Source organism: Callorhinus ursinus, unplaced genomic scaffold (genome assembly GCF_003265705.2).
Source record: "Callorhinus ursinus isolate GAN/ISIS: 27379988/994484 unplaced genomic scaffold, GSC_fseal_2.0 scaffold23, whole genome shotgun sequence".
Taxonomy (NCBI): Eukaryota; Metazoa; Chordata; class Mammalia; order Carnivora; family Otariidae; genus Callorhinus; species Callorhinus ursinus.
This window is the reverse complement of record NW_027397085.1, coordinates 5,765,402-5,792,099: the sequence shown is the minus strand read 5'-3', so window position 1 is coordinate 5,792,099 and position 26,698 is coordinate 5,765,402. Positions and strand designations below refer to the sequence as shown.

The window sequence follows — 26,698 nt, the reverse complement described above, 5'->3', positions numbered from 1 at the left end:
TCATAATTTAACTATTTAGAAAATGTTTCTAAGTCTTTGTAGTGTGCAGAATGGTAGCTTGCCATTATATCTGTAGTGTGACTAGTTTTTAAAGTCAGAGATGAACCGTGAGAGACGATGGACTCTGAGAAACAAACCGAGGGTTCTAGAGGAAAGGGGGGAGGGGGGATGGGTTAGCCTGGTGATGGGTATTAAGGAGGGCACGTTCTGCATGGAGCACTGGGTGTTATACGCAAACAATGGACTGTGGATCACCACATCAAAAACTAATGATGTCTTGTATGGTGATTAACATAACATAAAAAAAAAAAAAAAAAAAAACACACAAAAAAAAAAAAAAAAAAAAGTCAGTTAAGAAGTTTGAAGTTGTTGACCAGATGACTGAGAGGAAATTGATTGTTTATGGGGAAAAAAGCCCTGATTTATGAATTCTTTAATGAATAAGGAAGGATATCTGCCTCACATACAATCCTTAAATCTTTGCATTTGAGTTAGAATAAAAAAACTGACATCAATTCCTTTGGCTTTTCTGTTAATAAAATCTTACCTTTAGACAGTATATTTAAAAATAGGGCTATTTCAATGAAGTTCCGTCTCCAGAAGGTAAGAATCACAAATAGGCAATGTAAGTTGAAGCTACATAATAAATGCACAAAGATTCCAATGGGTAAACCATAGGTATATGAAGAATAAATTAGCTCTTAAAGAAGAGGGAATAGTTTTAACTCTGTGTGTGTGTTTGTAGGTGTGATCAAAGCACAAGAGTGAAAGCTTGACTAGTTCAAAGATGTGACGTTTCATTGTTTAGTTCATTTAGATTAATCAAAGTTAAATTGACATTCACATTACTTTAAGTTCCTTCCTGATGTGTTTGGAATAGTGCTAAAAATTTTCTCTATTTGAACAGAATCCAAGTCTCCTTTCACCCCAGTTGGAAGCTCCTATATATGAGCTATAAAGTAGATATACAAAATAGGATAGTGTTTTAGCCCTCTTTATTCTTATTTGTGATGTTTTCTCATCTTTGTCATTTCCAAGAGGTTACTTATTATCATTTCTCATGTTTTTTTGAGGTGCCAAGGGTGCGATGATGTGGCAACATTATTTAATACTTGTATATACAAAACAAAATCCTATCCTGTAATTTCCCCTGGTACATTGTGTATTTAGATAGACAGGAATATTCTCAATAATTATAACCTCATCAAGAAGGACAAAAGTGTTTTACTTTTAAGAATTTGAGGAGTGAAGTGAATGTGCTTCTGAAAATCATTGTGCACTGTTAGATGGAATCCTATTAGACTTTGTCCAGTTGCCTGAGGCTGGTTCCATTAGTTTATTAGCTTGATTATCTTGGACATGGGGCTTAATCTCTTGGCATCTCAGCATGTTTACAATAAGCATAATGATTTCTGCTCATGAATTAATTTGAGGAATATTTAATATTTATGGCAATAAAATCCTTCAAATTCTTCAAAGCAGATTTTTTGTTACATACAAGGTAGTATTAGATTGAACATTGATATTTACACATTTCAGGGGATATGTGTTAATTGGTTTTCCTCCTTATGTATCTGATGCACTTTCCTTTGCAAACTGGTTTTGCCTCTTCACTCTTCTGGACTATGGTGGTAAAGGAATTGTCCCTGCTCTGTAGATGATGTGCTGTACAGTGTCCTTCAGTTCTCTCTCATTGTCTAAATCAGTGTCTCTGCTCTGATGAGCACTCCACTTCTGGAAACAAGATGGTGCTCAGCTTCTTGCCTGAGACTGTTCTTCTATCTCCCATCTCCCTTACCCCCAGGTCCAGGAGGGAAAGTGATTCTCCCTTTCCTACCACAAAGCACATCTCTGAAGTGGCTGCTGCTAGGATTTTATGAAGGCATTGCAGCTATATTAAAATGGACTCTTCCTTATGCTGGCCTTCAAGACTTTTCTTTTGAGCTTCCCTAAAAGGCAGCTAACATATGGATTGATTCTGTATGTTAGGGAATGAATTAGTATTACAAGTAAGGGATGAAAGCTCTAATGAGAAATATCCAAAATGACAGAACTAATTTTCTGCAATGCTGAAAATGTTTGCTGCCTCCTGCTGATGCCAACTTCATAAAGTCATTAAATGTTGCCACATAGTGGCCTCCCCCTGTTCTCTCCAAACTAGGGACGGTGATAAAGATACCCAGAGCAATGCCCTGCTTACATAAAATGACTTGTTTTCTCATTATTTTCTAACTGCTGGTGGGAATAATGATAAAATACGGTTGAGCGTGTGCATTTTAGACTAACACATGACTGCTAGTTTGTCTGCCTCAGTTTTCATTTTATTGTTCTGTGTCTTGTAGAGCAAAGAGCTTACAGCTTACCGGAACCACCAAGAGAAAAAAGGTATTTTAACTGTTCCAGTTTTCCTGAGGGTCTGCTTGCCATCTTTGGAAATATTTGCACATGAATCTTGAGATCTGTTCAATAGTTTGTGAGAGGTTTCTGTGTAATGAGCCTGCCTGAATGCTTTGCTCCCTCTGTGATCTGTATGACAGCCTGCTCTGTGAGTCTCCAGATGTGCAGGTCTCAGGACTGGGGACAGAGTATTCTCTTTTGGGTTATTTTCAAAGACAAACACCTCCAATGTTCTGGACCAATGAGAGCAACAGGGTGAGGATCACCTGCTTTAGAAAGGCATTAGGTTCTTGCTGCGTCTGCCTGCCATGACAAGAAGACTTGCTATGGGAACAGGCCCCTGGTTGATCCAATGTAGAAAGTACGTAACTACCTCTGCTATATCTCCTTATGGAATATTGCCTAGAGTGTTTGGTTAACTTTGAAAGAAAGAATAAGTGATAGAGAAAGTATTTTAAGCATTCACAGTTTTCTGGTTGACAGGCAGATCTGAAAGCTTGAAACCTCAGCTTCTCTTTTCCCCAGAAGGCAAAACTGTTGCTGGAGTCAGGCTTGGGAAGCTGACCAGCAAGCAGGCAGGATTGTTGAGTTCTACTGGTCTTGAGTAACTGCTCATAAGTCACACTGTGAAATAGTCCTGGGGTTATAAGCAAAACCAGTGCCAGAAATGACATAAATGTTTGGCTTGAGAAGACAATGTGAAAAAGAGTGAAAAGGGCTTTAATGTGGGTCATAATAATGCTAAAACTTTGGAACTTTTTAATATATATCAAGACGGACTGTTTTGTTTTAAATTTTAGATAAAAAAAGGGGCGCCCAGGTGGCTCATTCGGTTAAGCCTCTGACTTTTGATTTTGACTCAGGTCATGATCTCAGGGTCATGTGGATCAGGCCCCAGGTCAGTTTCCGTGCTCAGTGGGGAGTCTGCTTAAGATTCTGTCCCCCCCACTTTCCCCACTCTCTCTCTCTAAAAATAAATAAATCTTTAATTCCTTAAAAAAAAAAAAGTATCACTTAGAAAAAGCCTCCATTTGTTCATTCATTCGTATTTTGTTTGAGACCAGAATAGAAATTTTCAAGTGATACAAATAGGAAGACTAAGGATACCCTTTATTGATAGGATGATGATGAAGAGGACATGGCCATGATGGGGACAGTGATGATAGCAAAAGCAGCAATAACTGACCTATTGGGTGTCTTTACATTTACACTGGGTACATTGGGTACTCATGTAGGCAGTTTACTCAGTTGTGCAATTTGATCATCATCTCGGTTATCATTTTGGTTAACAGTCTTCTCCCTGTTATCTTTTTAACTATTGGAGAAGTAATGGATTAATGTAAAGATTTTTTTTTTCAATCGAAAATATTTTTTCTCCATTAGGAGAGGGACTTAAGACTGAAAAAGCCAGTGTCGTAATTGGTTAAATATTAGCCTACAAAATATTTTAACTTGGATGGTATGTGTAAGGAGTATTCCTTTCTTATTTCTTATTTTGTCACTTCTGTTTTTTCTCTTCTTTAGCCTGTGTTGGTCTACATCCTGAAAGCATCTGACTTTCTCAGTCATATCCCCGGTGTATCTTGTAGAGTAGATCTTTCATTTCATTTAGTCTGTGCACAATACCTTATTGGGTGTTCTAGTAGGATCCCTGGCCATTGCTAATGCTTTGCGCTAGTCATGTTGAACTTGAGGGCTCTGCCTTCTTTGAAATTCTCTTATTTATATTAATCACTTAGTTTCTGGGAAAGAATGCAGACAGGTAAAAGGGGGATCACTCCAGACTTTGTAGGATCTTTTCTGTAGGAACAGACACTTCATCTCTATCATTTCTTTTTAAGTACAAAATATAGTAGTATTTAATTCTCCAAAAATGTTAGTTTATACAGTAGCTGACAAATACAGTTTAATACTTTCATTATAAGTATATAATTCTTTGTTTTAAGTTTTTACTTAAATTCTAGTTAACATACATTGTGGTATTGGTTTCAGGGTGTATCAACTTCTTTTTTAAATTAAAAAAATGTTTTTTACAGGGTGTACCAACTTCTTAACAATTATATGGCGTGACTGTTTTTTATCGACATTATCTGTCTTAAATGTATTACATTTGTTACTTGATTTATTTTTTAAAAAATGAGCATCTGAATGTCCAGAAAAGTCTCATTTGTCTATTTTCAGTTTGGATATTGGGAATTCCTTTTAATACTTAGATATTCAGTTCTCTGAAAAATAAGTTATAGATATTATAGGTTTAAAGATTAAGATGAGAAGGATCCATATTCTTAAGATACTTAAAATCTTCACTGAAAAGGTAATGCCATGAGAATCTCTGAGGAATGGGGTTTGTAAAACTATTTTGAAGATGATTTCATTGGTCATCAAATTGATGATAGAGTTTAGGTATCTTGTTCTCGGATTTGAAAAGAGTTTAAATGAATTTTTTTTCCAGATTCTTATAAATTGAAAAGCTTTTTAAAATCTGTTGTGAAATTAGTTGGCAATTTTTCCCTTCTTAGTTCTTCCTTAACGTAACTCATTGTAACATAGATGAATATAGTGTTGTTAGATTTGAAACATGGAATCAGCCAGCCTTCTACATTTGCCCAGAGGTTATACTATGTTATTCATTTTCGTAATGTGACAGTGGATCATGTCCATAATATTCACATTTCTACCATGTGGGATGACCATTCTTAGTTTTTAATATTGAGTGTTTCAGTATTTTTTTGTTTACTTGGTCATGTCTCAGGTTTTCTCAGCCTTTAAGTTTAAAGAGTTAAATGGTGTGATTTTATATCATTTTGTAGTAATATATAGGATATAGGAAAATTGTGATCCACTTAAAGGTTTTAGATCAAAACTGAAACATTGTTTTTAATATGGTCTTCTGTAGCATAGGGGATTGGGAAAAGAGTTGGATAAACAGAATTTTCTTTTATTTAAGACAGTAGAGGGGCACCTGGGTGGCTCAGTGGGTTAAGACTTCAACTCTTGATTTTTGGCTCAGGTCATGATCCTCAGGGTCATGAGATCGAGCCCCCAGTCAGTTTCTGTGCTTAGTGGGGCGTCAGCTTGAGATCCTCACCCTTTGCCCCTACCCCCACTCGCACTCTCATGCTCACTAGTGCTCTCTCTCAAATAAATAAATCTTTTTTTTTTTTTTTTTAAAGATCTTTAAGAGAGTGGAGTTGTGTTTCTGCTGGGAGGCAGGTAGCGGGGAGGACTTCTTAGCATTCTTTAATTCTGTGACTGAGGTCTCCTCACCAGACTGTTCTTGACATAGACATTAGAAGGCACTTGGTGGGGTCACAGAAGGTGTTCCAGAGACCATTCTTTCTAAGGTCTCAAATTTGTTTTTCCCCTCCATTCCAAAAGCGAGGCTGTTGAATAATACGTCATGAGTTTTGCAAATTAGGATGCTTAAGAAACAAGAGGTATGGAAATTTATAAATATATTAACCAGTCAGTTATCTAAGGAGGTGGTTGTGGAACTAGACAGGAAATAACAAAGTATATAAGCTCCTTTTGTGACTCTGAGTAGTCATAGGGTACCTTCAGTTCTATCTGTCCTCTTTCCTTTCCGGCTTTTTGAGCTGTTTTCCCTAGGTAGCAAACCCACTTTCACTTATCATGCTGAATTTGAGTTAGCAGGACATACACTGTCCTGCCTGTGCCTTTAGATCTGCATGACCAAGAGGCACTTCTGAAGCCATTTATCATCTTTTCTAAATGCATTCATAGGTTTGAACTCTCGATTATTTTACACAAATAATTATATTAATAATCTATATCTAATATAAATAACTAACTTAAAATTCCATTTTATATGTATCAGGTAAGTACATATTATATTTAAGTGTGGGAAAGGGCCTTAGAAATAATTGTAAGTCTAAACCTGTCATTAATCAGATGAAAAAAACTGAAGTCCTAGGATTTGTCATTGGACTCATTGTCACAAAATGTGATCATATATTTTGGTGCTTATCAGTAATATGATAGCTTTTGAAAAGTATATCCCAGAGATGAATGTTATTCATCTAATGTAGATGAATGAGAAGTTTGGGAAGTGGAAGAGACTTTGGTTATAGAATGTTCCACAGAAGTGTTACTTGGTTTTACATGATATTTGGTTGATCTTTAATATATTCTCTCTCTCTCTCTTTTTGTCTCTCTCTGTCTTTTTGTGATAATGTTAGAAATATAAGGCTATCAGAAAGTTTCAGAGGAAATAGAACTTGTCATAGATAGGACTTGTTTTTTTCTAAAGAATGATTATATGGCTTAGGGGAAAATAAATGTTCAGTATGTTCACAGATTCGATACCATTATCTTTAGCTTGCCTTTTATTGTGGGGAAGTCTCGACAGCCTTCTCTCTTTTACAACCTAGGGAGTCTCAGATTGCAAATAGCCTGGCTGAGTGGGAAAGACTGAACCAAGAGCCAGGCAGCCTGTTTCTCAGGCTGTGTTATCAAAGGAAATGTGTATCTTCTGAGTATTATCTCTATGTTCCAAAAACAAATAAAATCCAGTTTCCTATTACTGGTTATTTTCCTTCTCTGTGCCCTTGGAAATTTCTGTTGGCATAGTAAATAGGGAGATGAGTGTTTGCAGAGTAAAATTCTAAGTTTTCCTTTATTTCTCTAGTATTTTATTATGAAAAATTTAAAATTCACAGAAGAGTTGAAGGAATTATATGCTGAATACCCATGTCTACCACTTAGACTTTATAATTGATAACATTGTGAGATGGTTGCTTTATCATCCATCCATCCGTTATCCATCTATAAGATACATTTTTAGTAGACTGGCCGTGCGTCCCAGCCAGCCAACCGTCCCCGCCGCGCCTCAGGCCAACGTTTCAACAGACCTCACCAAAATGCCATCTCAAATGGAACACGCCATGGAAACCATGATTTCATGTTTCACAAGTTTGCTGGGGATAAAGGCTACTTAACAAAGGAGGACCTGAGAGTACTCATGGAAAAGGAGTTCCCTGGATTTTTGGAAAATCAAAAAGACCCTCTGGCCGTGGACAAAATAATGAAGGACCTGGACCAGTGCCGAGACGGCAAAGTGGGCTTCCAGAGCTGCTTCTTGCTAATTGCTGGGCTCACCATCGTATGCAATGACTATTTTGTAATACACATGAAGCAGAAGGGAAAGAAGTAGGCAACATGAGCAACACTCCCGCCCGCCCAATGAGAGTCCTCCCGAAGGGTCTCTTTAGGAATCTGTCCCACAGCTTCCCCCTGTATAAAGGATTCCATGAGCAGATCGGGACCCTCAGAAAATGTACAAATAAAATCCAACCCCCATTTGAGAAGCAGAGAAAGAAAAATCAGATAAGCTTTTGATTTTTATATTGCTTGCACCCTCTTACCCTCAATAAACAAATTCCTTCTTCCTCAAAAAAAAGATACATTTTTAGTAACTTGTATCTTTATCTTTAGAATAACCATTAAAACCTGAGGAAAAAAGTGTATATACACACACGTGTGTGTGCATATATATATGTGTGTGTGTGTGTGTGTGTGTATATATTATATATGTTGTTTTTTTATTCCCTCTTTAAGTCCTGGTAAGCCATGGTAACAGATTCTTTTTTTGTAGAATTCAGGAAGAAGAATGGGATAAATACATTATACCTGCCAAGTCAGAGTCTGAAAAATACAAAGTGAGCCGAACTTTCAGCTTCCTCATGAATAGGATGACAAGCCCTCGGAATAAATCTAAGGTAATTAAAGTTCTGTGCCCACTGTGTTTAAAATGTAGCTGGTTCTGTTTTTCGGCAGTTAGTATGGTTTCCACTTGCCCTTTAAAGTCACTGATCTTAGATTTTTGTACCCACATACTCGGAGGCCTCTACATTTGTTATGAGACAACGGTAGGCTGGCCATGATTCCTTCTGGCATTACTGCACTCCTCCGCGTGCAGTCCTTACATTCAGACAGAAAATGTAGAGACTCTGTATGGCTTCCGTAAGTACTTTGGCTCTCAGCATTTGTCTTTTCTCATTTCTCCCCACTTGGCTGTTGCTGTTGTATCTGAAGACAAAAAGCAAGGATGCCAAAGACAAAGAGAAACCGAGCCGCCATCAGTTTGTCCCTGGAACATTCTCTGGGGTTCTACAGTGTTCGGTTTGTGATAAAACGCTCCTGGGGAAGGAGTCATTCCAGTGTTCCAGTAAGTTCTTGGGCCCAGCGTGTGCTGTCTTTGCATTTTGCATCCCCAGACAGTAAGCTCCGTGAAAATAGGGCCATTGTTTTTTGTTTTATGCTTTTTTAAAGATTTATTTATTTATTTTAGTGGGGGTAGGGACAGAGGGAGAGGGAGAGTCTTAAGCCAACTCTGTGCTGAGCATGGAGCTCGATGTGGGGCTCAATCTTATGACCCTGAAATCATGACCTGATCCGAAACTAAGAGTCAGATGCTCAACTGACTGTACCACCCAGGCCCCTGGAGAGTAGGGCCGTTGTTAAGCATCTTTACACAAACCCTAACTGTAGCGCTGCATGTGTGATTTGACAGCTCACCGAGCAGTGACCCGTGATGGTTAGAGTCGGTGCTTGTTGTCCATAAGTGACAGCGCCCAGAACCGCAGACCTGCATATCTCACTGCCTACTTGATGTCTCCACTGGGGCATCTAAACAGCTTCTCAAAAGTTGCATGTCCAAAGTGGAGCTCTGCTTTCCCACCCCTGTGCCCACATGCAGGCTGATCCTCTCTGTTCATGGCAGCTCAAGCACGCCAGTCACATACTCATGGCAAAGAGCTTGGGGTCTCTCTTTACGCCTCTTTCTCTCTCACATCCCACGTCGAGTCCGTCAGAACTCCCCTTGGCTCAGTCTTCCCAACATGTGCAAAAGCCAGCCACCTTTCACACTGTCGCTGCTATCACCCTGGGCTAAAGCCACCATTTCAATAGCTTTCTAACTGGTTTCCTTGTACTTTTAGCACAAATGGCACAGTTCTAAATGCATCTGTTCTCAAAATATCAGCCGAGTGAGCTTGTGAAGGCACAGATCCCCGTGTTCCAGATCTTCCAGGGCTTCCTGTCAACCCCCGAGGATGGCAGAAGCCCCGACAGTGGGTGCGAGGCCCTGTTGTCTCCCCCTCTGTCCTCTGCCCCTTCCTCCCCCTGCTCCAGCCGCTCTGGCATCTTTGCTGTTCTCTCAACGGGTCGGACATGCTACCGCCAGAAGGCCTCTCCTGGCTCTTCCTTCTGCCTGCAATGCTCCTCCCTCAGATCAGCCAGGGGGACTGATGGCCCCCTCCCCTCCTTCAGGTCTGTTCAGATAACACGTTCTCAGCCCTCTCCTGACCACCCTGTGCTTGGCTCACACAGTGACTCAGAGCAACCCTATCTGTGGCCAGCATCTCCCAGAGACTTCTGGTCTCCCAGACCAACAAGGCAAAAACCAGCCTCACCATCCACATGCCAAAGGGCTGTCCTTCCTTCTGTGTTAATGGTGCAAGCTCACACCTTGGGCATGCTGATCCCTCTTCCCTGTTGTCCGCCCCCCGACTCAACACCATTCACTCCTTCACTTCCTTTATTCTGAATAAGTACTTGTACCACGTTAGTCTTTGTCAAACACTGCTGTCATCTACCCACATCCACTTAAGGACCTTTCTCTCTCTGTTTCCTGGACTAAGCCCACACTTTGCAGAGAGATGCGTTAGGTGCCCTCTGTGCCAAATGGTCCTACAGTTGGTTCCCTCTTCAGCCTTGGTTTACAGCCAGAGGCCTTGCCAGGCATGTTGTCCTTCCCTCCCACTGAGTGTGTTCTCCCGTCTCTGACCCTTTGCTTCTGATGATCTCCCTCCTCTTCATTTCTCCCAACTCTTCTGCATCTGTCTTGATTTCTTACCTCATCTTGGGAGGTCTTCCCTGACCACTGTGTCTAGAATTTTTGTGCACCACATGTATGATCTCTTTATCCTATTCCATTTCATACTGGATTATGGACAACCTCTTGATATTTAACTACTAAAATAGAGCCCTAAAATCAAGGACTAAAATGATACAGTGATGCTTCTGTATCCCCTGCAGCAGCTATCACAAAGCCCAGCCCTTGGGCACTCCTGTGTAGTTAACGACAGACAGAAAACTGGGGCAGGGGTTCGCAGGGAGGGAGGTGGGCTCACTGAAAGGTAAACTGTAGTGTAGCACAGAACATGTTGGTTCACAGAAAAGTTGGTCAAGTGGATGGCCATGGAAGTTTGAGTGGAAGGCAGAAATGGCTGAAAATATGGAGGATGTATTTGGCTTTTAAGAAAGTCATTACTGGGACAGCTGGGTGGCTCAGTTGGTTAAGCGGCTGCCTTTGGCTCAGGGCGTGATCCCGGGGTCCTGATATCGAGCCCCACATCAGACTCCTTGCTCAGTGGGGAGCCTGTTTCTCCCTCTGCTCTGCCTGTTGCTTCGCTCCCCCTGCTTGTGCTCTCTCTCTGACAAATAAATAAATAAAATCTTTAAAAAAAAAAAAGTCATTTTTTTAAATGCAATAGGACTCATAAAAGATAAAAGGCTTAAGGAGAAATTTAAAATTATCCCAAATCTTACTAACTAGAGAAGATGGCTATTCATATTTTAATGGAGTTCATTCTCGTTAGCTATTTATGCTCATGTTTTATTTGATATGAAATGTGTTTAATTACTCCTTACTTAGTGTACGTTTAACTTTTTCTCACTTTTTTCCACAACAAATAACTTGGTCAGTGGCATTCTTTTGCATGTAACACTGTCCACATCTTTTTTTGGCTGTGTGGGTTCAATCCCACAACCCTGAGATCATAATCTGAGCAGAAATCAGCAGTCAGACGCTTAACTGCGCCACCCAGGCACCCCAACACTGTCCACATCTTAGATTATTGTCTTACATTCTAGCATCAGTATGAGTATATGTAAAGTTTCCTCTTTAACGCACAGTTTTTAAAAAAGTTTTAAGATTCATAGTTTTTAAGAAGAGGAGTGTTGCGGGTTTAAACTTTGGTTATTAAGCTTTTTTACATGGGGCAGATTTTGACATGTAAACTCAGCTGTTACTGGTAAATCCTATTTTATGCGTGTATTTTTGTTTTTAATTATGGAGATTACTATTTCTAATCTTAACATGATAGAAAACAAAACGTAATATAGGTATTCAAAATTCTGGTGTTTGTATTCTTCTTTGTTAAAATCTGAGTTTCTAGTTTTTTATAAATACTATATTTCTATAAAATTATTTTTGTTTATAGATAGATTTCCCTGCTTATATTTAGATGTTACATTACTGGGTGCACAGAAGTTCACAAATCACAGCTTAATTGCAGATTTAGCTTTCGTAAACATAAAATTACCCTTTATTCATTGCCTTTGGCATTGATTTTTACCTTCTCTAAAATTAACATTCCTCTTGCTTTCCTTTTCTTCGTATTTTTCCCTATTTCTGTGTTTTTATTATTTTTTTAATTTCTGTGTTTTTAATTTGGGGCATGTGTCTTTAATTTAGCTGTAGTTAATCTGTAACTGAGAGATACTATTTTATAACAAGACTTTTTTTTCTTATTTACATTTAATTTTACAGCTGTCACCTATCTTTTATAGTTCTTTGCTCTTTTCCTTGATGTCTGATTTAGCTATTTATACCATGCGTTGTTGGTTTTTATGTTCTCAGGGACTTGGCAAGATAAGCTCTTGTAGTATCAACTAGTGGTAACTTTTAAGGCTTATACGTGAATATTCTTTTTTTTTTAAAGATTTTATTTATTTATTTATTTGAGAGAGAGAGAATGAGAGATAGCACAAGAGGGAAGAGGGTCAGAGGGAGAAGCAGACTCCCTGCTGAGCAGGGAGCCCGATGTGGGACTCGATCCCGGGACTCCAGGATCATGACCTGAGCCGAAGGCAGTCGCTTAACCAACTGAGCCACCCAGGCGCCCCTATATGTGAATATTCTTAAATTTCTCCTGTATTTACCCTTTTTTCCCCTAGAATCTATTGGTATACTAAGCTATTAAATTACTATTTTTATGTTGTATGTTTAATCTTTGAAAAATAGTGTTCTGTTTCAAGAATTTGGTATTTGTATTCATTTCTCTATCTCTGCTTACAAAAATTTTTTGGATATGATTCTTTAGCTGGTTTTATTGCTTTCTTCTCTTTGCTTTTCTTTTTTAAAATAAAGCTGATTGATTCTTGAACTCTTAACTTTGATTCTGCTCGTAATAGTCTTGAGTAGGATTTCAGGTAAATCGTTTTTTCCAAAAGAGTTATTGGACTGATCTGTTTTCTGAAACCTGTGTCTCTAAGGAGGTAGTATATCTTTTCTTCCTTCTTTCACACACAAAAAAGAGTTATCTGGCTAAATAAATTCCTAGGCCAATATCTTTCCCCCGAACATCCTGTCAACATTGGTCCATGAATTTTGGGCATCGAATATTACAATAGAAAAGTTTGGGGGCTTGTCTGACCTTATTTCTTTGTTGGTAACCTGTTCTGCCTAGATGCTTGAGAACTTTAAATTTTTCAGTCATACAGATACCGTCAGAACGTGTCTACAGAATAGGTGTCGTTTAACTCCTAGAAAACAGGGAGACCTTTTGATTTGCCTTTTGTAGTTCTTTTTTAGTTCAATAAAAGTTTTTGTCCACTGTAGCTTTGACTATTGCTTCTGATGTAATTTTTCTGATTTCTTCCTTGGAGAAGTGTGATCTCTGTTACCTTTTTTTGTAGGACATCTTCTACTTTATAATTATACCCTCCTTTTTCTCTACATTCAGGGGGGAATCTTTCAAGTTTAATTTCCCAGTGCTGCTTTGATATTTTGGTTAAATTGATTTTTCTCCGTTGGGTCCACGTTCTGCTTTCTTGTCCCCCAAAGCTCCATCTCCCTCTTATCGTGCTGGCCTGATATCAGGTCCTCTACTCCCTTTGTGGCCTTTTGGTCCTATTTTATGTCTATTTTGTGTCTCTGAAGGAAAATACATTTCAAATATCTAAGTTTTTCCTCTCTGTTTCTAGAGTTAATAATCATCAGTGGCTTTCTTTTCTTGTGACTTTTCTGTCTAACTTTGTGTTACCTCATAGTTTCTACTTCTTCCCCTTTTCCTTTCATTCACTTGTTCTGCAATGAGGAGAGAGCAGTCTGATTTCCACATTTGCCAGCAGGACCAGCACGTGGATAATCCTGACCTCTGCTCATTAGCCATTGAGGTATTGGCTAAAATGCCTCTGTAGACCTACAGCGGGATGAAGTTGAGTTAGCTTCTCAGTGGGTTATAGGCATTTTGCCACTGCGGCTGGGATGGACCTAAATGGGACCTTCTACCCACGAGGAAGGATTCTTTCTAATGAAAATTGTGATAAGCTGCAGGCTCCCCCCTTTACTGTGTGGAGGTGGGTGAGACGAGAGCGTCATGGCCGGTGGTGTGGAGGCTGGTGGGGATCGAGGGCAGAAAGACAACAGCCCGGCAAAAAGCAGTCCCCACGCACAGGGGCGGCTTTCTGTGAAGACAGCCTGGATCTCTGAGCCGGGGGCAGAAAGGAGCAGGCAAACTCTTCCATTCTTTTAGTGAAATTGAGGCCACGTGTTGTATAGAGGAAGACAAGCAAGCGGCCAACTTGTCTCTTTTAATGTGGCTATCTGAAGTTAGCAAGAATTCCTCCTGGAGCCTGACAGGACTTTTTTCAGCATTGTTATGAGTTTGTTTTCTTTCTTTCCGTCTTGCAAGGCATTCTCCCTGGTGCGGGAATGGGCAGTTGCCACCAGCCAGATATCAGAAATCCCTTGCAGGGCAGGGCATATAGTAGTAAATGAGTTCTCAGGCAGACACAGAAGTGTCTATCATGCATGATTGCAGGTTTCATAATTGGTAAGACTCTGTGCAGAAGGGGGAAAATCTCTCCAAGGAAATGAATATATTAACCGTGTGCTTGTGCTCAAGGGTGGGACTGCATGTGATCTAGATATTTTTCCTTATGTTTTCTAAATATTTTTGTGTGCTACTTTTATGATGACCAGTAAAGGCACAGTGCTGTCTTCCTCATTTTTGTCTTTCAGACTGTAATGCAAACGTCCACAAGGGTTGTAAGGACGCCGCCCCTCCGTGTACCAAGGTAATCTGTCATTTGTTTTTACCTATGCATATGTAGCTTTGTTGCTTTCTGTTATCTGTTTAGGTTTTATTCTTTTATTACTGTCTATATTTGTTTTTAAAGTGATCATTATAGTGATTAAAAAAAAAACACACATGTTCAGGGTGCATAGTTGTTTCCTGAACTATCCACCTTTGGAAATAGGAAAAGCTCAAACATGGCCGCCTGTGTTATAAGGTATAAGTGGGTTAGTCTTTCCACTGAGAACTGCTTGGTTTACCAGTGTGGACCTCAAGTGTATGTATATGAAGCCTAGAGCGGTAATTCTCAAACATCAGCAAATAGCAACATCACCTGGAGGACCTGGGAAAACTAGATTTCTGGGCCCCATTTTCATATTTGCTGACCCAGTAGGATCTGGGTGGGGTCCAGGAATTTGTATTTCTAACAAGTTCCCAGGTGGTACTGCTGTCCTGGGACCACACTGTGAGGTCCCCTGGAATAAAGGAATGGTCTCTGAGATTGGGGGGGGGGGCTTGAGAAAATGGATGCATCTGGTCACATCTCTTCCTTTCTTTCCCACTCTAAAGTCATGTCTAAAATGTATGCGAGTGAGCATGATGACGCTTCAGAGGGAACCTTGGAGTCTCCAACTTCTGTGCCAATTGAAACAGACCTTGTGTCTGGTCACGTAGTTATGGGTGATGTTTCAATACCTCAGGGTGTTGTGGCCGGTAGGCAGAAGGGGTAGCCAAGAGTAGGAAGAACAAGTAGGAGAAAGGCAGTGCTGATAGGGGCTCCTCTCTCAGCTGCGGTCTGGACCCATGAGATGGAGATTTCTGGTTCCCCAAAGACTTGTAACAGAGCTGGGATATTCATGATATGTGTTCATGAGGCACGCCTTCTTTACAGCTTGCACATCTCATTATCATGCCATTTTCCTCTTCAGTGCATTTAATGCCTTTTGCTTTAAATATTTCTTTGTTTGAAATAAGATAACAAAAATGATATCGATAAGAATCCTATGTAACTGGATGGATATTTTTGTAGTCAGATGGAATTTAATCTCATTTTACGTGTTTCTAATGTTCTTTACCAGAAATTCCAAGAGAAATACAACAAGAACAAACCGCAGACCATCCTTGGAAGTAAGTGACGTGGAAATGGCAATTTCATACATACCATACTTTTTTTCCAATGTGAAATACCTACTCCTTTTGTTTTCTCCTTTGTCCAAATATTTCTTCTTTCCTAACACATGATTAGTGTAATATTTACTTACACAAGGAGGTCAAGAATGGTATAAAATTCTATGCCAGTCTAATAGCTTTTGTGCTAGATGTACTATATGATATTTTATTTTAGAGAGGACTATAAGGGGGGATGTGTTAGGATATTGCCTCAATTCTAAGACATGATCTCGTGTAATATACACTACTGATTTAATAACAACCTTTGGGGGAAAAGAGAACTCGACATGAAGTGTCCATAACTTTGTTTTCCCAGCACTAACACATACTTAACTACACAAATACCTATCACATGCTTCCTTCAGAATCAGAGTTAGGGACAAAATCCTGAAGTTTGGAGTCTACAGTCCCTGATGTCCATTATCATAGTGACCTGGTCCTGCTTATTAGCTGGGCTTGAGGCTGTGATCTCATCAGCTCCTTTAGGATGACAGTGATATTTCAAGGCAACCTGGTGTTTTTCTCATCTACTGTTAAACTTGGTGCTTCTGTTTTTCCTTGAATTACATATTGCTTCATATGAAACAATTCTTCTTGGCACTAATTGGAAGCTTTTGACAGTAGTTTACATTGCATGCAAGAACCAGGGACCATCATCTCCTAAGTTTCAAAATCCTCCCGTTTGTTGTGAGAGACTTTGCAATTTGTTCTGCCTCAAATGTGGCATTGCTTGCCATGTGGAAGGCATTTTTAAGTTTGTGGTCACTTTTCATTTGAATGCTCTAACAGTGTGACCAGTGTTTCCAAAACCACTTGAATCACAGGACAATACAGTATGCAGATTCATGGTGCTATGCGATTGGGTGTGATGTTGAACAGGTTGAGCTAGTGCAGAGAGTCACAACTGTGACTTCGTTTACACCCCTGCCTGGACAGAAGTCCCTTTGATTGTAGTTGGGAGGTGCTTGTCAATTTCATAAGGTTCGGCATGAAAATAAAAGGACCTTATAATTGATAAAATTCCTTCTCTGGGAGTCATGAAAATCAAAGCAAATCATACATGTATAAAATCCTCTGTAATATCCCGGGGTTCCATGTAAGTGTTGATTCTCTTCTGCTTGAGAAGGTGTGTGCTCTATCTCTGATACTGTAGGATTGAAACATTTCCTGAGGGTCATGTATGGTACACCTCAAGTATAAAAGCATATATGCCCGTAACGACTTAGAAGAAAGTGTTGAGAAGAAGTTTGGAAGAAACCAGAAAGGTATTGAAGCACCCTTTAGTTTTCAGTATGTGAGAGAGAAGAGCTCAGCTTGACTTGCAGGTTTCATTTGCCTGAAGTTCTCACCCCCTAAAGAACAGACTCCCCAGCATCATTCCAGTCCACTGACATGGTTCTGTGTGTATGTGTGTATGATTGTTGAAACATACAATATGCCTTCTACTAATAGTACTAATAACACCTTGCATCTATTTAAAGCTGGCTGGAAGGAGTACAAGCAGTGGTTTATGGGAAAGCTCTCTCAGTGTTTCCCCATTCCATCTTCTTGTTTGTGTAATCCCAGCCGCCCACAGTCTCCAAGTGGCTGTGCTGAAGCTGGCCTGCTGCATGGGTATCGGGAGGGTGTGAAATGGAAGGGACATTTGAAGCAGATGTCAGGAGGCGGCAAGGAGACTGGTGTCAAGGCTGGGTATGCGACATATTAGCAGCCGCCATTCCAGTGTTTCACTCCTTGGCTTTTGAGTGACTCCTTGTAATTACTGCCCTCTGTGAAAATCACATGAAGCGCCCATCTCTTATTTCTAGACTCTTCATTGCGAGACATCCCACAACCTGGTCCCTGGTTGCACCCTTCTTCCTCCATGCCTATTGGATTGCCCACCGGGAGAAAAGAAGCTTCCACACAGGCCCATCCTTTGTCTAGAAGTGTTCCGGGCACTGCCTTGGAAAGGTAAGATGAGAAACCACCCTGAGCCTTCACGTCTCCGAGCCACAGCTGGAACTGACTCGTCTCCCTCCTTCCCTCCGGCTTCAGAAGGTCGGGGCCAACCCTGGAGTGTGAGAGTGACGGGAACACCTGGAGAAGCAGGTCTCATTCCGATGAGCTGCTACAGTCCATGGGCTCTTCTCCCTCCACGGAGTCCTTCTTAGTGGAAGGTGAGGAGAAGACACGTTTGTTTCTGGGAGGAATTGCCAGAAGGAATATTTTCTGAAGGATCAAACATATTATGTGTGTGTGTGTGTTTTAAAGAATTCTGTTTCATGGTGTCTTTTTGGTATAGGTTCTTTTGATAAATGAAAATTTAGCCTCAGTGAATACTCCCAGGTAGTGGCCAAGGATGTATGATATATGAAATAGACATGTGGCATGAAAATAAGAGAATGAGATACATCGTGTGCTTTTTACTGTTTATAAGGTTTTAGAACTACTGATGAATTGGAATAAGGATCATATGTTAAAAATACGTACTTCACTTAGTTAAGACTGGGCTTGCCTAGATTTCTGAGATACTTATCCCCATCTGTTGCCCCCTACTTCTAGGGGAATAAAAGCATTTTTTAAAAAGCATATTTTGTAGGATAGGATTTAATCTGGTGGACTGCGTGTTGTATCCAAGCTGTATCAATAAGTGAAGGAGGACCAGAGAAAAGGAGAGCAGTAAGGTGAGGGGTGGACTCTTCCCCCGGAATCGATTGCTTTTATTTTAAACTTGAGTCTTTCAATCCATTGTCCTCTCATGCTGACTCCTCTGGGCTGGACTCTCTCTCAGGAGTGCTGTTTGGACAAATAGGATTTAGTTTTCCTGGAAGGAGTATGTGTGTGTGATATCAAATTCTGTCAAAAAGTCTGTACTCACCTGTGACTTGAGCCCTTGTACCCTGCTTTCTTGTTTATATTAAGGACAGCGAGCCAAGTCAAGAGCAAATCAGGTGGACAAGTACAAAACTCAGATTTGAGTAAAGAGTGCAGAGTAACCTGGGGCAAAAGGTAGTGTGTGTTCAAGATTCTGTAAGCACATTATGGACTCAGAAACTTACCAAAAATAAAAGAACTAAAATAGACCACGCCAAAACAGAAGAATCTTTAAATGTCTTTTTTTTTTTTTTTTTAGACATACACACCATCACTCTTTTAATGATTCTTTGTTTTCTTGCAAGCTGCCTTGATTTGGATCCTTTCACCAGTTTGGTTTCTAGATGTTTCTGCCCCACATCAACAGTATTTTGGCTTAGCTGTTTTTGTGTTCAAAGCAGGTTTATTTTGTGTGATGAGTCTGTAGACATGGGTACTTGGAAAGGCCTTTGTTTTGTGTTATTCCACTTCTGGCTTTTGTGTTCCGCCCGCACGCTAGATGTCGTGGATTCTTCTCTGTGGAGTGACCTCAGCAGTGACGCCCAGGAGTTGGAAGCAGAATCTTGGAGTCTGGTGGTGGATCCCTCATTTTGCAGTAAGCAGGAGAAAGATGTCATCAAAAGACAAGATGTCATTTTCGGTAAGCATTTAAAATATGCTCTTGGGCTTGAAGCAGGGTGGTATAGGGGAAAGAGCATGGAATTTGCCATCATACAGACGTGGGTTCACATCTCAGTCCTTTCTAGTTACTTGATCTCAGACAAATGGTTTAATTCACCTGGATCTTAGTTTCTCTGTCTTTAAAATGTGGATAATGATATTCGCGTTTAAAATGTGAGGCTTAATTGAAGCGTTGTATGTACGTGATACAAAGCGAATTTTATTTCTCAGATCCTTTTCAAGTTTACTTACACATGGCTTATACTTCTGAGAATCACTGTAAGTTTTCACATATTTTAATGTAGGGCAGACAGCGCTGCTGGGTACATAGCTCTGCAGCTTGCCTGCACGCACCATCAGGTACCCTTCACGTAGACTGCAGTGGGATGGGCAACACCTGGATCAGAGCAATGTGGGCCTGTGTTCTGCAGTCCTAAGTGTGAATTTCAACTCTGAGATTTTACTATTTCCCACTATTGGGAGAGAGGCAGTCTGAATTAGGGGAAGTTAAATTATCAACTGGTTAGAGAAAAATGAAGTTGAAACAATTTTAAAATGCAAAGTAGATCCTCAGAAGTGCTTCCAAGAAGGTACCCTACTTGAAAGATGGGACTCACTCTTAGTTTTTACTAGTTCTTTGTTTGCAGGTATGGGCCACAAAGTCCATGGTGACAAGGATTCCTTCTCACCTTCTCAGGTTGGTGGTTAGGCAGGTCATATGGGATGATGTACAAGCCTGGTTTGAAATCTGTCCAGGGCTGTATAGGTGGGAAGACGCTGTCCCTTTTATTTCTCATGTAGTTTGTATTATACTGTAATTTTTCTTCACTTACTTCTTGATTTCATATATTAAAAATAACCCATTTGGGATGAATTATCATGTTGTGCAGTTCACAGCATGGCCTTTGGGGTTAGAGGGGCTTGTATTCCAAAGGAAATCCTTCACTCTTCTCTTCATTGTCTTTATTTTTTTTTTAAGATCTTATTTATTTGACAGAATGAGCACAAGCAGGGGCAGCGGCAGAGGGAGAGGGAGAGAAGCAGACTCTCCGCTGAGCAGGGAACCCCACATGGGGCTCGATCCCAGGACCCTGAGATCATGACCTGAGCCGAAGGCAGATACTTAACCAACTGAGCCACCCAGGCGCCCCTTCGTTGTCTTTCTTTAAAGGATGAGAAAAATCATTACTATGTTTTGGGTCATAATGGATAATTAGATAAAAGGATTAAATGAATCATATGAATAAGTGCTTCTAGTACAGAGTAGGTGCGAAAAACATGGTAGGAAAGAATAACTTGAAGTTAGTGGGTCAAAGAGATTTTTGTTTATGATAAAATAATAAAGCTACATTGAGACTTGTTTACCCTCCATGGCTAATATTTTAGAGTCTTCCTGATATCTGAGTCCAAAATACTAATCTAGAATTGTACTTATGGTTCTCCCACAAATCATGAATTATTTCCTCTCGTGATGCATTTTTATAATTGAGATAGAATTCATATACCATAAAATTTACTCTATCACAGTGTAGAGTTTAGTAGTTTTTAGTATGTTCATGAAGTTGTGCAACCATCAACCATCTAATTCCAGAGCATCTGCATTCCTCCAGGAAGAAACCCTGTGCCCTTAGCATTCACTCTCTGTGTTCTCTCCCGCTAGCCCCAGCAGCCATTCATCTGCTTGTCCCACTGGATTTTCCTCCTCTGGGTATTTGGCATAAATAGAGTTGTACGATATACGGCGGCTTCTTGCGCTTAGCGTATTGTTTTCAAGGTTCATCTGTGTTGTATATCAATACTTCATTCTTTTTTATGGCTGTAAATTATTTTACTGTGAATATCCTATGTTTTATTTAATTATCATTTAATGGTCATTTTATCAGTGGATGGTCATTTTGGACTATTGCCACTTTTGGGGTCACATAGTAACTTTATGTTCAACTCATGGGAAGAACTGTCAGACTGTTTTCCAAAGCAGCTGCACCATTTTACCCACCTACCAGTGATATACTGAGGATTTTGCTTTCTCCACATCCCTACCAACACTTCTTTATTGTCCACCTGTTTTATTCCAGTTAGCCTAGTGTGTGTGAATTTTGGTTTTGATTTGCATTTTCCTGAGGGCTAATGATGTTAAGCATCTTTCCATGTACTCATTGGTCATTCGTAGATCTCTTTGGAGAAACATCTGTTCAAATCTTTTCCCCCATTGAAGTGGGTTTTTTTGTTCCATTTTGTCTTTTTACTGTTGAGTTGTAACACTTGTTTTTATACTCTGGATGCAAGTCCCTTCTGAGATATTTTTCTTGCATTAAAAAATTTTTTTTCAGTCCTTTTACTGGAAATGCCAGCATTACTTTTTCTATAGAAGTTTAGTAATTAGCATCATTGGCAGCCACACTTTATTAAAAATTGATATTTGAAAACCAAGTAAGGTCATTGGAAAACATCTGATTCCATGTTCCTTGTAGTATTTGAATCATCAGTGCCATAGCCCGGCAACCTGATCACACACATTTTTCTTGAACACCTCCATTTTCTAGAAACTCTTTCCATAGACATTGCATTTTAAATCTACTAATCTGTGCTAAGATCTGAAGTTCCTCTCCCCTAGTTTCTGTCTATTGACTCTACCCACATAAGAAGTCTGATCTCTCTCCCTAGGCTGGCCCACTGCCCTCCTCCCTTTCTTCTTTCAAAGAAGCCTCATTACTTGCTTTGAGGTTTAGAGCAAGTTATGTACAACCTTTTGACACAGTTTATTCATCAAGAAGTACGGATAAGAACATCTACTTATCTTGGTTCTGAGAAATAAAATACTGTATACTTTCCAACAAATATTAGCACCTGTTGTATGCCAGGCATTAAGTCTGGAAACCAGGGAAATAACAGCGAGCAAAATGTACAGATTTTCTGCTCTCATGAACTCACTTTGCTGTGGGAAGACAGAGGACACAACCTACAGTGTAGTCCAGGATATGTGTAGAATACATAATAGATTGTAGGTAGTGGTAAGTGCTGAAAAGAAAAATACATATCAAACAGGGGGACGAGGGCTATGAAATGTTAGGGTATACAGGGGAGGAGACTTAAGAGACAAGAAATATTCGAAGAGACCTGGATGACTTTATAAGAAGGAGCTAGGTGGATTGGGGAAGAAAACATCTTAGGCAGCTGGAACAGCAAGCATGGAGGCCTTGAAGAAGGATCTGACTCTCTCCCATTCTGTGGGCTGTTGTTTTTTCACTTTATCCACAATGTCCCTTGATCATCGCACTTTGTTTTCTTCTGGAGAAAGTGGAATCAATGCTGACTTTTATAGCGGAAGAATATCATTGTTCATAAACATTCCTTTTTTTTTTTTTTAATTTGTATAACATTCAGTGTTCAGCCGCTAATGTAGGTCACTGGAGTACTTCGTTGTCCAAGCTTCTTTCTGCATGTTTGTTTCAGAGCTGATGCAAACAGAGATGCATCATATCCAGACCCTGCTCATCATGTCTGAGATCTTCAGGAAAGGAATGAAGGAGGAGCTGCAGCTTGATCACAGTACCGTGGATAAAATCTTCCCCTGCTTAGATGAGTTACTTGAAATCCATAGGCATTTCTTTTATAGTATGAAGGAGCGAAGGCAGGAGTCCTGTGCTGGTGATGACAGGAATTTCATCATCAACCGAATTGGAGATATTCTAGTGCAGCAGGTAAGGGAGGTTTAAGGGCCCAAACCTCAAAAACCTAAAGGTTTGCTGACTCTCTACAATGTTAAAAGCCTATGAAGAACTGCAATTGTTTTACCATTACTGCCAGATGGGATTGGTTGGTTTTCTTCTGTTCGATACCCCTTTGTGTGCCTGGTGGCTGAGAGCTTTACCAGCCAGTGACTGACTTCTGTGAGTCTCAGGACCTGGTGGGATGATCCCCATCCCTCTCTCCACCAGGAAGTCATGGTCATATCTAAATCTCTTATGAAAATTCTGCGTAGACTTCTTGATGTGGTGGCTCTGTGATAACAGGGCTCCCCCCGTGCAACCGTGGTAGTCATGCCACTATCGCCAAGATGGATGTTGGTTCATCTTAGGAAGAGGGAGGAAGATCTGTTATCATTAAAGCCTTAGTGTTCCTGCCTGGGGGACAACACAGCAAATGTCACTGAAAGGAGGCACTTTTTAGGTGCCTGGGATGTTTGAAGCATCATGAGAATGGACTGTGCTACTCTTCTAATGGAAAAGAGAAAACAAAATTTTGACAATTCATATTGGCCTTCTGATCCCTTTGCAAGGGGTTTTCTGTGATATAGATGCTAATAGAGAAGTTAAATAACATGTATTCAGTGACCCTCATAGAGCGAGCACTTTCCAGGGTACTTGTATGTATACTACCTCCTTTCCCTTCACAACTCTCTATATGAGGTAGATATTATCTTTCCCATTGTATGAATACAGAAACCGGGCCATGGAGGAGGTAATGGTTTTCTCAAGTTCACTTATCTCCTAAGTAGCCTAACTGAGGTTTGAATCAAAATCTGCTCTCTGAACAATGAGTTAGGCATATGATTTCTTGAGACCTCTGTAGTGACACCTGGGGAAGCTTTTTATCATCACTAGTTTGTAAGTCCCAGTAAAGCAGGGATTCTTGTTGATTTGATTACTAATGTATTCATTAATTTAATGAATTTCATTTAATGAATTTCATTTAATAATTCATCAAACTAATTTCACTTAGAACAGTGCTTGGTCCCATAAATATTTATTGAATGAATGGGTCACTTAGGAACAAAAAACTAGGGAATTTGCTTGAATGCCATGTTTTGCAGTCCCTTGGAGCACTTGGAGAAAGGCATGGAGAGGCATCCCTAGTTAGCTTAGTTTGACTTCCTCTTGATAAATACCAAATGCCATCTTCTCCAAAAGACCGATTTTTGAATCCGTTTCACTGTGTAGCACGCAATAATAGAGTTCAGCTGTTGGTTTATTTACTACAAATGGAGGAGTTAAGTTCATTGATACAAATATGCTTAAAGATGTGTGTGTGTGTGTGTGTGTGTGTGTATTTCATTTCTCTGGGATAAATATGTGGGTGTCTTAATTTCTGGATTGTATGGTAGTTGCATGCTTAATTTTGTGAGAGACTGCCAACTATTTTCCAGAGTGGTTGTATGATTTTACATCCTCATCAACAGTTACAAGTAATCCAGTTTCTCTGCATCCTCACCAGCATTTGGCATTGTCACTATTTTTCATTTTAGCTATTCTGAAAGACATATACGGATAACTCACTGTGATGTAAATTATAATTCTCCCATATCTGATGATGTTCCGCATCTTTCATGTGCTTATTTGCCATCTGTATATCCTCTCTGATAAAAGGTTGGCTCATGTCTTTTGACCATTTTCTAATTGGATCGTTTGTTTTCTTACTGTTGAATAGTGAAATTTCTTTATATATTCTAGATCCTAGTCCTTTGTCAGCTATGTGATTTGCAAACATTTTCTTAAGTCTGTAACTTGTTCTCTTATTCTCTAAGTTTGATGAAGTCCATTCTTTCAGTTTTTCCTTTTAAAGGTCATGGTTTTGGTTTCAAGTCTAAGAACTTTTTGTTTAGCCTGAGATCTCAAAAGATTTTCTCCTATGTATTTTTGTAAAAGTTTTACAGTTTTATGTTTTACATTTAAGTCTGTGATCCATTTTGAGTTAATTTTTGTTTAAGATCTGAGCCACATGTCAAGATTCACTTTTTGTTTTTGATCTATGGATGTCTAATGCCCCAATGCCATTTGTCGGAAGTACCATCCTTGCTCCACTGAATTGTTTTTGCTCCTCTGTCAAAAATCCACTGGGCATTTTGGGCTCCTACTCTGTTTCGCTAATCTATGTGTTTGTCCTTTCACACAGTCTTAATTATTGTAGCTATATAATAAATCTTGAAATTGAGTAGACTGAGTCCTTCTGCTTTATTTTTTTCAAAATGTTTTTTAGCTATTCTTTTATCTTTCCATCTAAATTGTATAATAATCTTGTCTGTATGTATTTTTAAGAAAAAACTTGTTGAGATTCTGAGGAGGATTGCGTTAAACCTGTAGATCAGTTTGGGAAAATTGACATCTTTACTATGTTGGGTCTTCCAATCTATGAACGTGATATATCTCTCCTTTGATTTACATCTTTGATTTTTTTTTTCACCTGCATTATATAGTTGTCAGCATAGAAGGCCTGTGTATACTTTGTTAGATTAATATCTAAGTTTTTGTTTGTTTTGGTTTTTGTCTTGTTTTTAGCAATCAGAGGTCATTTAAGAATCAGCTCTTGAGACATACTTGCCCCCAGCATAGATGAAACTATAAGCAAAGATGAAAAGATCAGAGATGGGGTTGTAAAGTTGAAGTACTTGTCAGGGGCAGGGTGGCTGTGTTTTAGTTTCTGTTGCGATAATATTGAATGTGGCAGAGGGTGAAACATTGACATTCAAGTAATTCAGTTTGTGTCCTCCATACCACCTTATTAATCTGATTTGGTTCCTACCTAGAAGTTTCTACAGAGATGTTTCCACAAGTCAAGCTTATTGAAATATCCAGCCCATATCTCTACTTTGGTCCATTAGTTAATAAATTGGCATTCCGATTATTCATCTTTCCATTTTACCTGACTTTCCTTTTGTGATGTATTGACAAAAATCAAATTCCAAATTGAGGACTGAGTCCATGGACATGGTCAGTTCACCAAATGTAAATGTCAACCCATGAGAGGTCAAACCTTGAGCACCCCCAAATGTTGCAACATAGCTTTTCTTCAGTCTAGAAAGGTAATAAAACAGTAAGTTGAAATGATAAAGTTGCACAAACACCTAAAAAAGAATAAAAGGTAACAAATGTTTTTCATTTGGCTATGTGATAATTGAATTAGTCCAATAGAGTATAACCCCAATAGGTTGATGTCTTCCCCTTACCTCTTGGCAACTTCTTAGTTTAATTTAAAAAGTGTCTGGGGAAAAGAAGGGATTGTGTTCAGAAATTTTATGTTTATTCTTTATTTGCCAAAAATATATTGAAATATATGAAAATTGCATGTTCTCTTCAGGGTTTAGAACTAATTAAATTTATAAACCATCATTGAAATGTCATTCTCAGTTTTCAGAAGAAAATGCAAATCAAATGAAGAAAATATATGGAGAATTCTGTAGCCATCACAAAGAAGCTGTTAGCCTCTTTAAAGAACTCCAGCAAAATAAAAAGTTTCAGAATTTTATTAAGGTAAGTATTTTTAAACTATTGCAAAGTGGTAAGCCGGCACGGGGAAATTGTTCATGCTTTCTTGTTACATGACCTTAACAAGTTTCACATCGAGGTGCTGATTTTCAGAGGAAGGAAAAGAAAGAGATAGGCTTGTGGCAAAGATGGAAAATCTCTTTTTCTGTCTTGGTAAAATATTTCTCCCAAGTAATTTCCTTTTGTATCTTATATTTGTAAAGTGTCCTCCAACCTTCTGAGCACCTTTGTAATATCCTGGGTTGTCGT

General features: G+C 39.4%; 1 protein-coding gene and 1 pseudogene across 8 annotated transcripts in view; both read left to right on the top strand.

The window, feature by feature from the left end:
• Positions 1-26,698, top strand: part of ARHGEF28 (Rho guanine nucleotide exchange factor 28) — a 324,502-nt gene that overhangs the window by 238,869 nt on the left and 58,935 nt on the right. For all 8 annotated transcript variants that reach the window (XM_073905343.1, XM_073905344.1, XM_073905346.1 and 5 more), the window contains 10 exons: positions 2,343-2,385; positions 8,012-8,135; positions 8,452-8,584; positions 14,447-14,502; positions 15,581-15,629; positions 17,480-17,624; positions 17,709-17,830; positions 19,027-19,167; positions 22,641-22,888; positions 26,312-26,434. In XM_073905343.1, the coding sequence (XP_073761444.1) occupies positions 2,343-2,385; positions 8,012-8,135; positions 8,452-8,584; positions 14,447-14,502; positions 15,581-15,629; positions 17,480-17,624; positions 17,709-17,830; positions 19,027-19,167; positions 22,641-22,888; positions 26,312-26,434 (1,184 nt within the window). The remainder of the gene's footprint in view (positions 1-2,342; positions 2,386-8,011; positions 8,136-8,451; positions 8,585-14,446; positions 14,503-15,580; positions 15,630-17,479; positions 17,625-17,708; positions 17,831-19,026; positions 19,168-22,640; positions 22,889-26,311; positions 26,435-26,698) is intronic.
• On the top strand, positions 7,080-7,791 carry LOC112839627 (protein S100-A10 pseudogene; annotated as a pseudogene).